Raw genomic sequence first — 15,010 nt, forward strand, 5'->3', positions numbered from 1 at the left:
CTCTTGCAATAAGGATTTTATTGGGGTTGGGAACCCATGGCCAAGAGAATGGCAGTTGCCTTTGTGTACAAACAAGAATTAGGCCTTAAGTCCAAATCACGAAAAAACTGCAACACTACATTAGTATAAGAGGCTTGTGAAAAACGGAGACAGAAAGGTGACAAGTGTGACACCAAATTGATAAAGCGAATTGGTGTTTAGGGCGTCAGAGAGAGTGACTGGCGGAAGAACCAGCAGCAGGGGGCGCCAGGGAGGCGGAAGAAGCGCTCTGTGTCGGGGGGAAGGAGGAAGTGCTGCGGAGAATAACAAGGAACAGGAAGGGGAGAGAGAGGGGCAGCAGCAGCAGCGATATTACCACAAAGTTACAGAATAGCAAGAGCCTAAAGTGATCGACATGAGCCGCTACTGATGTGACCTCCCCGCAGCAGCACCATGTCTCTCCGGCTTACACTCCTCCTGTTAGGTAAGAGTTCTGTCCCTCCCCCTGTGTGTTGTTTTGTGGATTGTGTTACACTGGTGGTCGCGTCATAGGGTCCCCAGCAACTGTCGCCCCAGTGTGTGTTTGTGGTAAGCAGCCTGTGGCTCGCTCATTTCTTATAGGACCACAGCTCCCAGCATGTCTTGCGGTTACACAACTGCTGCTGAGCCACAGGTTGCCCTTTCTGGTTCTACTGGATCCGCCTCTGTGCCTGAGCAGGTCACACACACTGCCCAACACATACATTATAGTAACTCATTCACACCTGTGTTACTGGGCAGTGGCGCAGGGAGACTTCTGTATGTACAGTATATGCCAGTAGCACATAGGGAGTAGGTGAAGCTGCCTCTAATATTCAGTAATCAATCATTCAACCATTCACTGCTGGTGCTTTTGCGTTTAATATTGACCAATTGGATAGCACTGTTTTCATTGTTTTGTGATTTGGACTCAGTGTTTGGTAATATATTTGTATGTTCTCATATTAGATGCAGTTATGTAATAATATTCAATGTCAGCAAGTTATATATTACCACTTATTTATATAGCACACACATATTCCACAGCGCTATACAGAGAATATTTGGTCATTGGGTACTTCTTTACTTTCACGGCACCACTAGAAATCGCGGGCATCGCGGCCATTGAATGCACTAAAAATCGGGTGCGACGCGATTTCCCATAGGGACCAATGTTAAATTTCTCAATTGACCCGATTTTACTGTTCAATGCCTCAATTGACACGATTTTTCCATAGGAAACAATGTTAAATGGCCCACAGAGGCCAAATAGCCACCCTGAAGTGTGAAATGGCCCCCACAATTGTTAACGCCACCCCACGATCAACGTGAACCCGAAGCGTGGCGAGCGCAGCGGTACGCGTCCTACGACCTTTTCATATCCCCACTATCCACGTCGGCGTGGAGTTGAGAATAGAATAGTGCAGCGAGCCACCGAGCCCGAAGCGTGGCGAGCGGACGCGGATACCTTCACAGGTAAACGCGTCCCTTCGCGGGCTTCACAGGTATCTTCGTCCCCTCGCGGGCTCGCTGTGCTCGCCACGCTTCGGGCTCGGTGGCTCGCTGCGCTCGCCACACTATTCTATTCTCAACTCCACGCCGACGTGGATAGTGGGGGTATGAAAAGGTCGTAGGACGCGTACCGCTGCGCTCGCCACGCTTCGGGTTCACGTTGATCGTGGGGTGGCGTTAACAATTGTGGGGGCCATTTCACTCTTCAGGGTGTCTATTTGGCCTCTGTGGGCCATTTAACATTGATTCCTATGGAAAAATCGTGTCAATTGAGGCATTGAACAGAAAAATCGTGTCAATTGAGAAATTTAACATTGGTCCCTATGGGAAATCGCGGGCATCGCGTCGCACCCGATTTTTTAGTGCATTCAATGCCCGCGATGACCGCGATATCCTATCTGTCCTAATCTAGTGGCGCCGTGAAAGTAAAGAAGTACCGGTCATTGAAATCTGACCCTGCCCCAGTGAAGCTTACAATCTATATTCCCTACCTTATGTATACACACACACAGGCATTCTAGGGTTCATTTTATTAGAAGCAAATTAACCTACCAGTATATTTTTGGATTGTGGGAGGAAACCATTTCACTGTCCGTGCTTTTAGGATACTTCCCATGCAAAGGGAAGTAGGTATGGCCATCGTCCATCGATGATTTGACATCATTGATGGTTTATGGCCGATGTCGAATACTTTTGCCATCGATGTGGGATAACCAGATGTTTCCTTACATCAATGGCAAAGGAGAACCAATGTTTTATTTTATTTTTTTAAAGTCCGGAACACGGAGCTTGGCCCCTCCCCCAGCACCCAGAAGTCGCCCCCCCGAGTACTGATTAGCCCAGGGGCCATTCAGTCAAGTATAATGGATGACCATCGATAACTAAAACTATAGTTTGCCACTATCGATGGCTGGATGCAGAATCCCTAAAGGGAAGTATTTATTCTAGGTGGACACTATATATTCATTTAGTTCAGATACATATTAAGGATAATGGGACTTCTGTCTGCAAGAAGCACAAACTGGAATGCATTGAAGTGAATGGGAACCAGCACCCTCCACTCATTCATTAGAATGGTAGCCTTATGTGATGCATATGCACGCGGTGTGCCACAATACGTACACATTGCAGACACCGTCCTGCAGCCTGGAAATACGGGCAGCTGATGTCACATGTCATCAGCACCCGTCCCCTCTTTGGCACGTTCCAAAGGAAATAAAAGTCAGACTGCTGCCTAGTGAGCGGTCCTGAATTAGGCCCTATGTCTGACGAAAACTAGCTTCAGAGTATATTTCCATGTGCCTGTTTTGTGAGAGTGCTTAAATGTCGGTTTTCTCTGAGGTAGTTGAGGTTTGCATGCAACTTATTACTAAGGGATGCTGCAGCAATTGCATTTTTTGCAGAAACGTAACCTTGGCATGGATTGTGCAGGGTATATCGATCTCTAGGCCAACTTACATAAACTTGCCAAGATAGGAATCGGCCAAAGACAGAACCACTACTGTATCCCCAAGCTGTGATTCCAGCTAATAAGCTAAGGCAGAGCTGCTGTGATTAGTCACATCCCAGGAGTCAAGGGCACTGTTAAGAAAATATGACTCAGCCTGTCCTGGATGCCTGGGACAATTCATGCTCCAAAATAAATCATTGGAGTTAAGGAAATACATCTTCCTATACTGCACTCTTTCTCCCTGCCTGAGGGCCACTACAGCAGGAAATAATTTGATAGTGGCTAGTGATTGCCGGTTGCTGGGATCTTAAGCTGGGTACACATATGTACAATCGTCGGGCCGTTCTTCCGTTCTGGGGACGAACGGCCGTTCGATTGTATATGTATGTACGCAGTCCCGATTCCTTCTGTGAGATCGATAAACGGCCAAAAACGCTCTTGGCCGTCCACGGTTGGTCGGTCGAATGTTCTTTGCTGCTTAAAAATCACCCGACAGGACGGCTACATATCGGAACAAAAGTGCCGTGTGTACGCACGTTCGATCGATATGCAGGCCGTTCCTGCGATCATACTACCAAAACCTGAACGCCCATCTGGGCGTAGACTAGCTGCGTCATCCCTCCAACAGCGCAGCATGTAAACAACAGGAAGTGTTCACCCATCTCTCGTTATTTAGCCCTGCCATGTAAAATAATTGTTGAAATCTGTATGCATTCATTAACATGACTATTGACAGCATTTCAATAGGGATTATATAGAGATAGATAGATAGATTATAATTAAATTGTCATAATTAAATTGTTTAAACCTGTACAGCTAGCAATGATCTGAATAGTCACGGCTCTATTCACTGTACTACACGAACGATTCTTTGTTCTGTGATCACGCCTCGTTTTGGTATGCTCTTTTAATCCAGCCCATTATGATAATTTTGTGTACATTTTTCTCGTGTGAATAGCCAGATCGGGAGAGTGTGTACGGTGGTACAATCTTTTTCTTGCGATTGTTTGGACGGGAGTACGTCGGACGTCGCAAGTAAAATTGGACAGGTGTGTACGCGCAGATCGGTCGTGGCTTTTGGACGGTTGAACGTGTATATGGTCGATCGAACGGTCGCAAGAAAAATGAGATTGTACATATGTGTACCCAGCTTTAGCTAGCAGTTCTAGCACCTTCTCCCGAATTCAAAGTGGGTGAGGCTTGAATAGGATGAGTAAGAACGGTCATCTCAGCAAAGTGCAGGGGAGATTGATTAATGGATGTACAGTGTTAGTATTTGGGAGGTTTAATGGTTTTTGAGACTATAAATGAGATCTCCTAATTGGGTAATTATAACAACCTATGGGTGGCATATACATTGTGGTGGTTCAAGAGAAAAGAAAAAAAAGTATTTGATGTTTTTATTTACCTTTTACAAATGTTATTTTTCCTCCATTTTGCCTTTACCATAACCAATCATTATCTTGCTTTTCCCCCCAGGACATCTAGTATTCATAGAAGGAGATTACGTGTTTGGTGAGTTTGCGACTTACAAATCAAGTAATAGAGCAATGACCCAAAAATGCAGACGGTAGCCATTGTATTGTTGATTAGAATAGTTTAATTTATAGGTCTAGACAAGGTGTGCACTACCCCTGGGCTGTATTCAGCAGATGCTTTCATTACATTTGGCCCACGCTTGAAAACTGCCCACCTAAGCTGGTCCGCAAGGCCGTCACTAGATGGCAAAGGAGATCAGCTGCCAGCCCGCTTGTCCTTGCAGGTGGGAAATTTACTAAGATGGGAGTTCTATTTCACATGGGATGTTGCTATGGGCAACCAATCAGAATCTACTTCTTCTTTGTAAGCTTGCGAGCAACCTACTTCTATTTCAGTTTGTTTAATCACTTCCAATTGTAAAGCGCAACGGAATATGCTGCCATATATAAGAAACTATAAATTAATAATATTTATAAAAATAGGATCTGGTTGCCTGCCCATAGCAAAATCCCATGTGAACTAGAACTCCTATCTTAGGAATTTTCCCCCTCAGTCTCTGATTTCTAAATATCACAAGACTTCTTCTTTTTCTTTTTTTTCCTGTGTTGACAAGCTTTAAGTGTCACAGGTCCACCCGGACGGATGTTTGCCAGAAATCATTTCCTATATAATCACTGCTAACAATGAGTGTGTAAATGTAGATATTTTGCTTCTGCTACAAATATTCTGAAGCAGCATTAGAAATGCCTCCATCAAAGTAGTGGAATATCTTTGGTGCCTAATGGTGAGTAGTTATTGCAGGCCTTCACACCCAAGACTATGGATCAGGTTGATTTCAAATAAAAATAAAGAGCAGTAGGGAAAGAATAGGAAAATTGCCATAATCCATAAGTCCCAGCATCTACGCCCCCTCTCATCATGTTTTCCTGCATCCTCCATTTGTAATATTGCCGGGTGGGGGGGGAGTGAGCGACGAGGGAGGGGGAAGCGCTGGTGCTGACAAATAGTGGCGCGCCCCTGGAAACACCACTGGCACACACCTGGAATGCCTGGAAATTTCCCGGGAGAGCCCGCCTCATGCAAGACAGCTCAGTCTGGAAAATTTCCGGGTATGCCACCGAATTGGTTAAAGTAGAATTTGTTCTGAAAAATCATTACTTTCAATTTTAGAACATGTATTGTTTTCTTAATAAATACTGATGCATAAAATATTTGCACACTGTAAGTGTGGGATAATAATAAAGCAAATAGTACTAACTACCTCTCTGGTGTCTTTTCTCCCAGACTCTGCTCCCTGTCTTCCAGGTTTCTTTCAGTGCAACTCTGGCTGCATTCCCCTCTACTCACTTTGTGATGGTTCCCCGGACTGTGCAGATCAGTCTGATGAGTTGGCCTGCCCATTAGCCTGCAACTTCACCCTGAAAGATTTCTATGGTGTCTTTTCTCCACCGGGATTTCCAGGAGCTCCACCCTCACCACTGCCGCCTTATTGCCAATGGCTGATTGACTCTGAAGATAGCCGAGGTCTTGTCTTGCAGTTTTCTGCACTCCAGCTGTCTGCACTAGATACGCTGGTAGTGTATGAGCGCAGTATTGGGGATTTTCCACGCCTTCTCCGAGCCTTGGACCAACAGAGTAATGGGAAATCTGTTACTGTGGAGTCTATTGGAGGAAGAGTCATTGTTGTTTATTACTATAACACAAATATCCCCCTTAGTCCTAATATTAAGTCCTCTGTAACCTATGATTCAGACTTCAATACAAGGTCTCAAGAACATAACTCGGGCCCACATTTGTCTGATCTACTGGGATCACAACCTTCCCGTTCTCATCTTCCTTATGCATGGTTTCCATCTTTTCGCCCACGCGGGTTCAATGCCACATACCGTGTACGCGGCTATTGTCTTCCCTGGGACCAACCTTGCGGTTCTAGTCCAGGTATTTTATGGGATGATGGAGTAGAGGTTGGTGGTGGCTGTTTTTCCGATTCACAGCGTTGCGATGGCGTCTGGGATTGTGCCAATGGCAGAGATGAAATTAATTGTACTGGTTGTGCCGAAGGTCATTATCCATGTGCCATGAGCCGAGCCTGTTATCCCATTTCTGAAAGGTGCAATTACCAAACTTCATGCCAGGATGAGACCGATGAAAAGGGCTGTCGTGGATGTCAGCCTGGTGGATTCCACTGTGACTTGGAGCGTTGTGTGTACGAAGCATGGGTGTGTGATGGCCAAGCTGACTGTCAAGATGGCAGTGATGAGAAGAACTGCGGGTACACCCTTCCACGTAAAGTGATTGCTGCAGCTGTTATTGGAAGTTTGATCTGTGCCACATTACTTGTGGTAGCCTTAGGATGTACGTGCCGACTCTATACTTCACGAGCACGAGAGTATAGGTAAGGAATAAAGTTCATTTAAACAACTGGTGGAATGCATTCTATCTGCATATTATGTGTCACACAGTCAGAGATAGCCGAGACATTGGGCCTTATTCTAGTTCACTCTTTCTGACAAAATCCTTCTTAGATGGACAAAACCATGTGCACTGCAGGGGGGTAAAATGTGGAGAGAATTAGAATTGGGTGGGGTTTGACTTCAAAGTGAGATCTATATTGCAGTGTAAAAATAATGAAGCCAGTATTTACCCTGCACGGAAACAAAATAACTCACCCAAATCTAATTCTCTCTGCACATTTTACATCTATTTCCCTGCAGTGCACATGGTTTTGTCCATCTAAGAAGGATTTTGACAGAAAGAGTGAACTAGAATAAGGCCCATTGTTACTGCTGCAGTACTTCTGTCCAGGAGGTCAATCTATATCTCTGGAACCCTAAAGCTTAAGCTGTTATTAGGGCAGCAACATTAGGGTAACATCCAACAAGGTTAAATATCTACCTCCCACAGCATAAACACCTGACCGCACACACTGCTTAGCATCAGCAAAATTATTTTATTTATCGCCTCCTTGTCCTCGCATCCTTTTTACCTTTAATTGCTCACAGCTTCCTGAGAATGGCATGAAGAGAAGTTCTGCATGCTGTCGGAATTGTATTTTAAAACAGATACATGTTTCCCGCTAATTAAAAATAACAGAGCTAGGTTACAAATTTAAGCAGTTCCCATGGTACTAGGCGACGTGCATCCAAGTTGTAATAAGGCTTCTAGTACAGTATAGCTGTTATATTGGTGTGTTTGGTGACATCCTATAATCATATCAGATAGTGCGAGTGGAAATCTCCCGATAGTTTGCGCAAACGTAAAAGTCTGTGCAGCCGGTAATAGGGTCAAGACCTAAGGTGCCTTTGTGAATGAATGTGAAAAAGGTTTAGTGTATAAATACACAGAGTGGTAAGACCCCTTGACCAGCGCAGTGTGGTAGAGAAACGTTACGTCCCTACTATGGAGGTGGCGTCTCCTCTTCTCCGTCTCCGTACCAGGGATAGTATTGCTCAATGCTCTCCCTGAAGACTATATTCAGGTCTCTGACTCCTCTTCTCCCTGTATGTGGGCTCGCTTCCCAGGTGTATCAGACCATGGTATGCAAACAGGGATATAAAGTACAAGAAGGACCGGATATAGTGTAGTATTTAATGTATAAAAAAGATCCAATAATACACACAAATTACAATCTAAAAACAGCCAAGTTGATGTAGGGACAAAAAAGTGGGCAATTACCCTGTGTGGTGGAGAACTGGGTTTAGGCAGCTCTAAACTCGCATCAGGGTAATATGTCTTTCAGGCAGGTACCGGTTCCCTCTCCTATATATTTTCCATTTCTTTGCAGTGTCCTCACTGATCATGTGAATGGATCTTACAGTAATCATAGGGATCAGCTGCCCATTTTTAAACCGGTGGTGGCTGTGGAGTAGCAGTCTTTGCTGGGCAACATGGGGAGGCAGAAGGTGTCTGGCACTGTCTGTGGGCTCCCTATGATTACTGTAAGATCCATTCACATTTTTTGTCCCTACATCGACTTGGCTGTTTTTAGATTGTAATTTGTGTGTTTTATTGGATCTTTTTTATACATTAAATACTACACTATATCCGGTCCTTCTTGTGCTTTATATCCCTGTTTGCATACCATGGTCTGATACACCTGGGAAGCGAGCCCACATACAGGGAGAAGAGGAGACAGAGACCTGAATATAGTCTTCTGGGAGAGCATTGAGCAATACTATTCCTGGTACGGAGGCGGAGAAGAGGAGACGCCACCTCCATAGTAGGGACGTAATGTTTCTCTACCACACTGCGCTGGTGAAGGGGTCTTACCACTCTGTGTATTTATACACTAACCCTTTTTCACAGATATCCTATAATCATACAATACATAAAAACAAAAGGTAAAATTGGATTTTTTGCTGTTAAAATGCATAAGTGGGACGAGTGATGATTCAATAACTAATATAACATTGATTTAATAAGACATGCTTAAAAAAATATATACAGGTTGAGTATCCCCTATCCGAAATGCTCGGGACCACGAGCATTCCGGATAGGGGAATTTTTCGGTTTTTGGATTTTTTTTTTAGGCATACTTACCTGTCCTCTGATGGTGTCCGGTGGTCCCTCGGCGTCCACGCAGTCCCCGAGCGTCCACAGCAGGCCTCCGGCATCTTCTCTGGGTCTCCAGCGGTCCCAGGAATGCATTGCGCGAGTGTGCGCGCGCACCGGTGACGTCACCGGCGCGCGCGCGCACACTCGCGCAATGCATTCCTGGGACCGCTAGAGACCCTGGAGAAGATGCCGGAGGCCTGCTGTGGACGCCCGGGGACTTGGTAAGTATGAAAAGAGGTTTAGGGGGGTTAAAAAAATAAATAAATTTGAATGATTCCAAAAACCATGGTTTTTGGAATAATTCGGATAAGGGATGTACGGATACAGGATACTCAACCTGTATATGTAAGTAAATGTGTTACAGGCAACTGTTTGTATGGGTGGGGTGGGTAAGTGACTTTCTATTAAATAAGAAGGAGGTGGTACACTGAGTAGGCATGGCTATAAAGGATGAGGATATATGTAACTACAGGGATTACGTGTGTTTGGATTTTTTCCAATGGTGGGTAAAGGGTGCTGCCACAGAAGTAAGGGAGGCAAACGTGTTAGAGGAAAATAAATTGGCTAACTTCCTATGTGACATGACTGTAACCACTAAATGTAATGGTCATGTAAAAGCTAGTGACAATGAATACATGTCACTATGGGACCCTTTGAACAACAGTGAGAGGTATGGCTTAACTGAGAATAAAAGGAATCCTAATCGGTTATGTTACATATATAAGCAAGCTACATTTTATTGTGGCCCACTCAAATGAAGTCTGTGTCCTGGTGCATCCCTGAATCATGGGAAGAATGCATGATCTTGAAATGAAGGGATTTATTTAGAAGAGTCTGCTTGTAAAACCTGACCCTTCTGAGCATGTTTATGCCTGACCTTTTAAGTGGGCGATACTAGTAAAAGCATTACCCTTTAAAGATCGGGCATAATCACACCCACACGTGTCGGGATTCTCAACCCAACTCTTGGTACACAATCCTCTAAAAGCTCATTACATTTCCTTTTCTTTTTCCCTAGCGTTTTTGCTCCTCTGTCCAGAATTGATGCAGAGCTGATTCAGCAGCAGGCCCCGCCATCCTATGGGCAGTTGATCGCTCAAGGAGCTATACCCGCTGTGGATGACTTCCCCACCGAAAGCCCCAACGATGTGAGTGTACTTTAGTGCATGCTGTCATTCTGATTGTATTTTATTGGATGCGGATCTAGAAATTGCATTTTTATAGTATAGAATATATATTACGTTTTTTTTTTTACCTTCTCACGGTGGGACAACACACTATGGGGGGCGCCATGTTTAATTGCAATGGTTAAGGTGTTTGTGTAAAAGTAGTGGTTCTCTGGCTTGACCAGCAATACATATATTGGTACAAAGATGCAGGTATAACATTTTTTTACCCTCCGCTTGCTGACTAGGGATAGCATATACGTCCGCTGTACGCTAATTTAGAACCGTAATATATGCTCCATTCAGGTTCATTCTAACCGTTGCGAATTCACAACGGTGAGCGATGTTTCACAACTGTGCAAGAGTATAAACATTTATGCGCATGGGCAGCCGCTTGGTGCGAGCGGCCAAGGGGAATTGATTATTCGCCAGCTGCTCACACACAGCACTGCAGGTGGGGGAAAGGGGGGCCATCGTCATGCCCGTGGGAACACCCAGCATTTCCTTGAAATCAGCTGCCAGCCCATTTCCCGCACAGGGCGCTTTTTTAGATTTAAGACACCAGAGAGCATTGATTGATTTTCCCCCCCCGGACGCAAGCTGGGAATGAATGCTTATGCAAAACATCCATTCGGCATTTGACTGTCAAGCTAGACCCTTGTCGACCTGATGAACACCTACAGGAAACGTTTAGAATAGAAACACACAAAGAGGAGGATAAAAAGAAAATGCTCACAGTTAATTCTCGTGAGCGTCCCACACTGACACCAGCAGTCTCTTAAATTTCTGATATGTTGATAAATAATGACCATGCTTACCAGAAAACATATCTCAGAATGAATAATCTATGTGCTCCATCTAGTGGCTGCCAGAAATGTAGTTCAGGCTTTTCCTTTTTTTTTTTTTTCTCGGGGCCAGCTTTACTGAGCAAAAAGGCAGTCGTAGAGGCAAAATATTATGCTGGATTATCTATATTTTTAAGTACATCCTTTTGGATGTGTGATACAACAACATATAATTATTATAATATAATCCTCTGCAGCTTATAAAATAAGGCTAGTCTCCAAGAAATGTAGCCTAATTGCAACCGCTGGAGAGCCACAGGGTGACTAGGCCTGTCTTATAAAGGGTTTATAGTTCTTCTTTCAGCAGCCAGTGCCCTTTATTATGGAGTGGACAGGTACAATACTACTACACTGATATCAGAGAATGCTGATACTATTTCTTTAACCTCTGATGTTACCTCTTAAGGGAACTAAACTTCCTCATACACTTTTATGTGGGCTATCCGGGCCAAAGGAAAGAAGCCAGGAATGTCAGTGAGATTACCATAATGAACTTGAACTACCGCTCATGCTACTTACACCACTTTCAGACATACAACCCGTGATTTCACTACTGGGTTCAATCCCAGGTTTTGGAGACATGGGTCAAATGCATGTGCTTGGGATTCGGGAGTGAAATCCCAGGTAGACCCTTTCAGACATACACTAGTCCAGGGTTGATGCGCGATCATGTGAAAAAAAAACAACAGGATTTTCACATATGTCTGAAAGGGGTATTACTGTAAATGTTTTACTAAATTTTACTTTTATAGACGCTGTAGTAATTATTTTCCTTTATTGTAGGGCTCATTTATGGGGAATCTTCGCAGTCTACTGCAGTTCCTAAATCAGGCACCACCCATTCCTGGAGGAGGCCAAAACGAACTACCAAGAAGACGCCCACCTCGTCCTGTGAGACGCCTCCTCCGCCGACTCCGGAGATGGGGTCTCCTTCCTCCTCGTACACAAGGGACACAAACTGAGCCTCCTCAGGATCAGAGAACAGGTTCTTCACCACTAGTATCAGAAGGCAGTGACCCATCCTCAGCTTCGCTGTTACAAGTGAAGACTCCTTTAGTACCTCCTAATTATTCAGTTTCCCTGACTGAGCCTTCTGTTAATCCTCATTACATTTTCCCAACTGAGGATAGGAGTGGACTGATGATGGGAATGGTGCAAGTGGTCAGGGACAGGATCTTTCAGCCCCTGGGTGGAGAGGTTCTTCCGGAGGCAAGAAGAAGCGAGAGGTTTGGGGAGGGGGGTGAGCAACTAGAAAGCCCTGAAGAAGAGGATGAGATGTTGTTGTTGCCATTGACTGAGAGTTTTGATGGGGGATCTGAAGATGTGGGGTTAATTGTATGTTAGCACAGCTTGTGCTGTATACTCTTCATTTTTGCCTACTAAATACACACTCCTAATTTTCTAGGCTAACTGGATATTCACCCAAGCTTTTCATTCCCCACCAATCAATGAGACTTATTGTATGATTGCCGCAAATAGCTGGAGAGAATAAGTAGATCCAAAAATGAATGCAAGAGTGTGAGGGTCCACGTTCCAGATATGAAATGTAGTTTCAGGTGGTGGTGGTGGTGGTAGTAGATGCTTACCTGTACCATGATTCACCTTCAGTTGCCCAACATACCTTAAGTCACAGTGGGGCAGATGTATTAAGCCTGGAGTAGAGATAAACTGGAGATAAAGTGGAAGGAGATAAAGCACCAGCCAACCAACTCCCAACGGTCATTTTCAAAAACAGGGGCAGATTTATTAAGCTTGGAGAAGAGATAAACTGGAGATAAAGCGGAGAAAAGGTAAAAGGAGATAAAGCATTAGCCAATCAGCTGTGTTTGAAAAAGACAGTTGGGAGTTGATTGGCTGGTGTATTATCTCCTTTTACCTTTTCTCTACTTTATCTCCAGTTTATCTCTTCTCCAAGCTTAATAAATCTGCCCCACAGTTCATTGGCTGGTGCTTGATCTCCTTTCACTTTATCTCCAGTTTATCTCTTCTCCAGGCTTAATACATCTGCCCCAGTATTAGGTACAGGAAAATGTATCAGTAGTTCATCTTTAAAGTGTTTATGGATATTGGGGTGTGTTCAGTGCGGCCGGAGAGGGGGTTAAATGGTGGGGATCGCCAAAAACAAGCGATCCTCTCCGCTTAACCCCCTCGTCAGCCGATCACCCTATTCAACATGCCGGGAACAGTGAGGATTACCCCAAACAGTGAGGCTCGCAGCTAAAGCAGGGAGCCCACTGCATTTTGCCACAAGCCTTGCTGTTTTAGCGTCCGCATACGCCGTTTCCCACTCGCTCCAAAAATCTAGCAAGGGGGAAACGGCTTGTGGAGGGGTCAGTTGAATACTGACCCTGCTAGCTGTGACAGTGAGCAGTACTGCTCGCTGTCACAGCTCACAGAAAGCATTGAATATACCCTATTGTTTCAACCTTAAGGCACAAAATTGCCTGTTAGATATGTGGGGATGAATTCAAAGATCATTTGAATTCCCCTTAATAATACTTAGTGAAATGTCCCATAATGAATCTATAAAGATAATGCAGTGTACAATAACTCCACCACACCAACCTCATGGTCATTTGTTGTTGTGTTGTATTATTTACATTTCTCTAGGCGGAAGCCAGCCTTTGTGCTATCATGTTTATAGTCTCTACCTTGCTTGGGATTACCTTATGCCAGCCTGTATACAACAGATCTGATGGGACAAGCACCAAGTCTGGAGTAGAATGACTTGCATGTTAGTCTTCTGCCTAGTACTTTTTAACGTGCTAGATTTCAATGATCACTATAGTGAGAGTTTGGACAGCTGCCATGACCCCACTACATTCTCATCTGTTCTTATGCAGGATTGTAGCATCGTTTTCTGGTGAAGTGAATGAGTCTCCAGATAAATAAGTGTACATGAAAAAAATCCTAGAATTGAATAATGAACTATTTTAAGTCAATTTTTTATTGCAAAACTTTTAAAGTATATCGGTTTTATTTTGTTTCACTAATTTTGAACGTTAATATTGATCATGATTCCACAGTGTACCCATTTGCAGTCTCTCTTACGCCCTTCATTCCCAGCTCCTTACGCTGTCTCGACAATCAGTAGAGTCAAATGCTTCCCGTTAGCCCCACTTTAATCATTCTGAAAACAAACCACCCTGAGCAGGCCTCCCCTAGTCGTTTGTTTGGAAATAAGAGAATCGTTTATTTTTCTATAAAGAATTAATAAATTGCTGAAGTATCCCTTTTCTTCAGTGTACCTGGTATATAGTGGTCCACGCCAGCTTTGTGCTCCATTCTCCCTTCATAACTCGTTCTACATGGTATTTCTACTTTGCAGCTATGCAAGGCTGCACCTCATGACTTACACTCAGAATCCCATAGGTTGCACTCAGAATCCCATAGGTTGTATGAATTTATTTTGTTACAGAATGGGTTAATGATTGGTGTGAGTTTGTAAGAAATGCTGACTAAATTATTTATTTTCTGTGACTATGTAAAAATAAATCTTTGTGCTGAAGCATATTGTCTGTTTCCCTGTGCAGTCCGTGCGTTGTTTTCTGGAGAATACCACCTAGATTAAATTAGTGCTTCAATACACACGCACGCTATTTGCTTATGGAAACTGCTGATTAGGGATGCCATTCCCGGGGCATTTTTTTTCAATCCCAGAAATCGGGATTGAAAAATGCTCAATCCCAGGATTGGCATTCCTTTCAGAAAACGGTCCCATGTCCCTTACATTGACTTACTTGAGTGGAATGGAGGCAGGTGGCTGGTGTGATGCCAGAGGTGATTGTGTCACTGTGTGCAGCCGGGAGAGGATGGTTAGCGAGAGGGTTGTGATTTTCACTAAAGTTTACAGATTTCACAGAACAAAATACATCCAGAAAGCAGCAGTAGCTGTGGGTAAGGGCATCTTATTAACATGCGAGATCAGCAGTTCTGGACAGACTTTTTCAAGCTGACAAGGTGGCACATATTGGTTAACGTGTCTGAATGCACAGCGCCTACTGTAG

The 15,010-nt window shown here is 44.1% G+C and overlaps 1 protein-coding gene across 1 annotated transcript; it reads left to right on the plus strand.

The window, feature by feature from the left end:
* Nucleotides 1-240: 240 nt before the first annotated feature.
* LRP10 (LDL receptor related protein 10) lies at nt 241-14,516 on the plus strand. Its single transcript, XM_083188864.1, has 5 exons — nt 241-463; nt 4,439-4,474; nt 5,723-6,833; nt 10,011-10,140; nt 11,787-14,516. The coding sequence occupies exons 1-5, from the start codon at nt 433-435 to the stop codon at nt 12,345-12,347; spliced, it is 1,869 nt and encodes a 622-aa protein (XP_083044990.1). The 5' UTR covers nt 241-432; the 3' UTR covers nt 12,348-14,516.
* The last annotated feature ends 494 nt before the right edge of the window (nt 14,517-15,010 follow it).

Source organism: Crinia signifera, chromosome 1 (assembly GCF_055691185.1).
Source record: "Crinia signifera chromosome 1, ASM5569118v1, whole genome shotgun sequence".
In the NCBI taxonomy this organism is placed as follows: domain Eukaryota; kingdom Metazoa; phylum Chordata; class Amphibia; order Anura; family Myobatrachidae; genus Crinia; species Crinia signifera.

What these genes read in the sequence shown, in the direction of transcription:
- LRP10 (XM_083188864.1), top strand. Translation starts at nt 433, where the DNA reads ATGTCTCTCCGGCTTACACTCCTCCTGTTAG. An exon ending in GCTTACACTCCTCCTGTTAG is followed by an intron (nt 464 to 4,438) that starts GTAAGAGTTCTG and finishes TTTTCCCCCCAG; the next exon opens with GACATCTAGTATTCATAGAA. An exon ending in TCACGAGCACGAGAGTATAG is followed by an intron (nt 6,834 to 10,010) that starts GTAAGGAATAAA and finishes CTTTTTCCCTAG; the next exon opens with CGTTTTTGCTCCTCTGTCCA.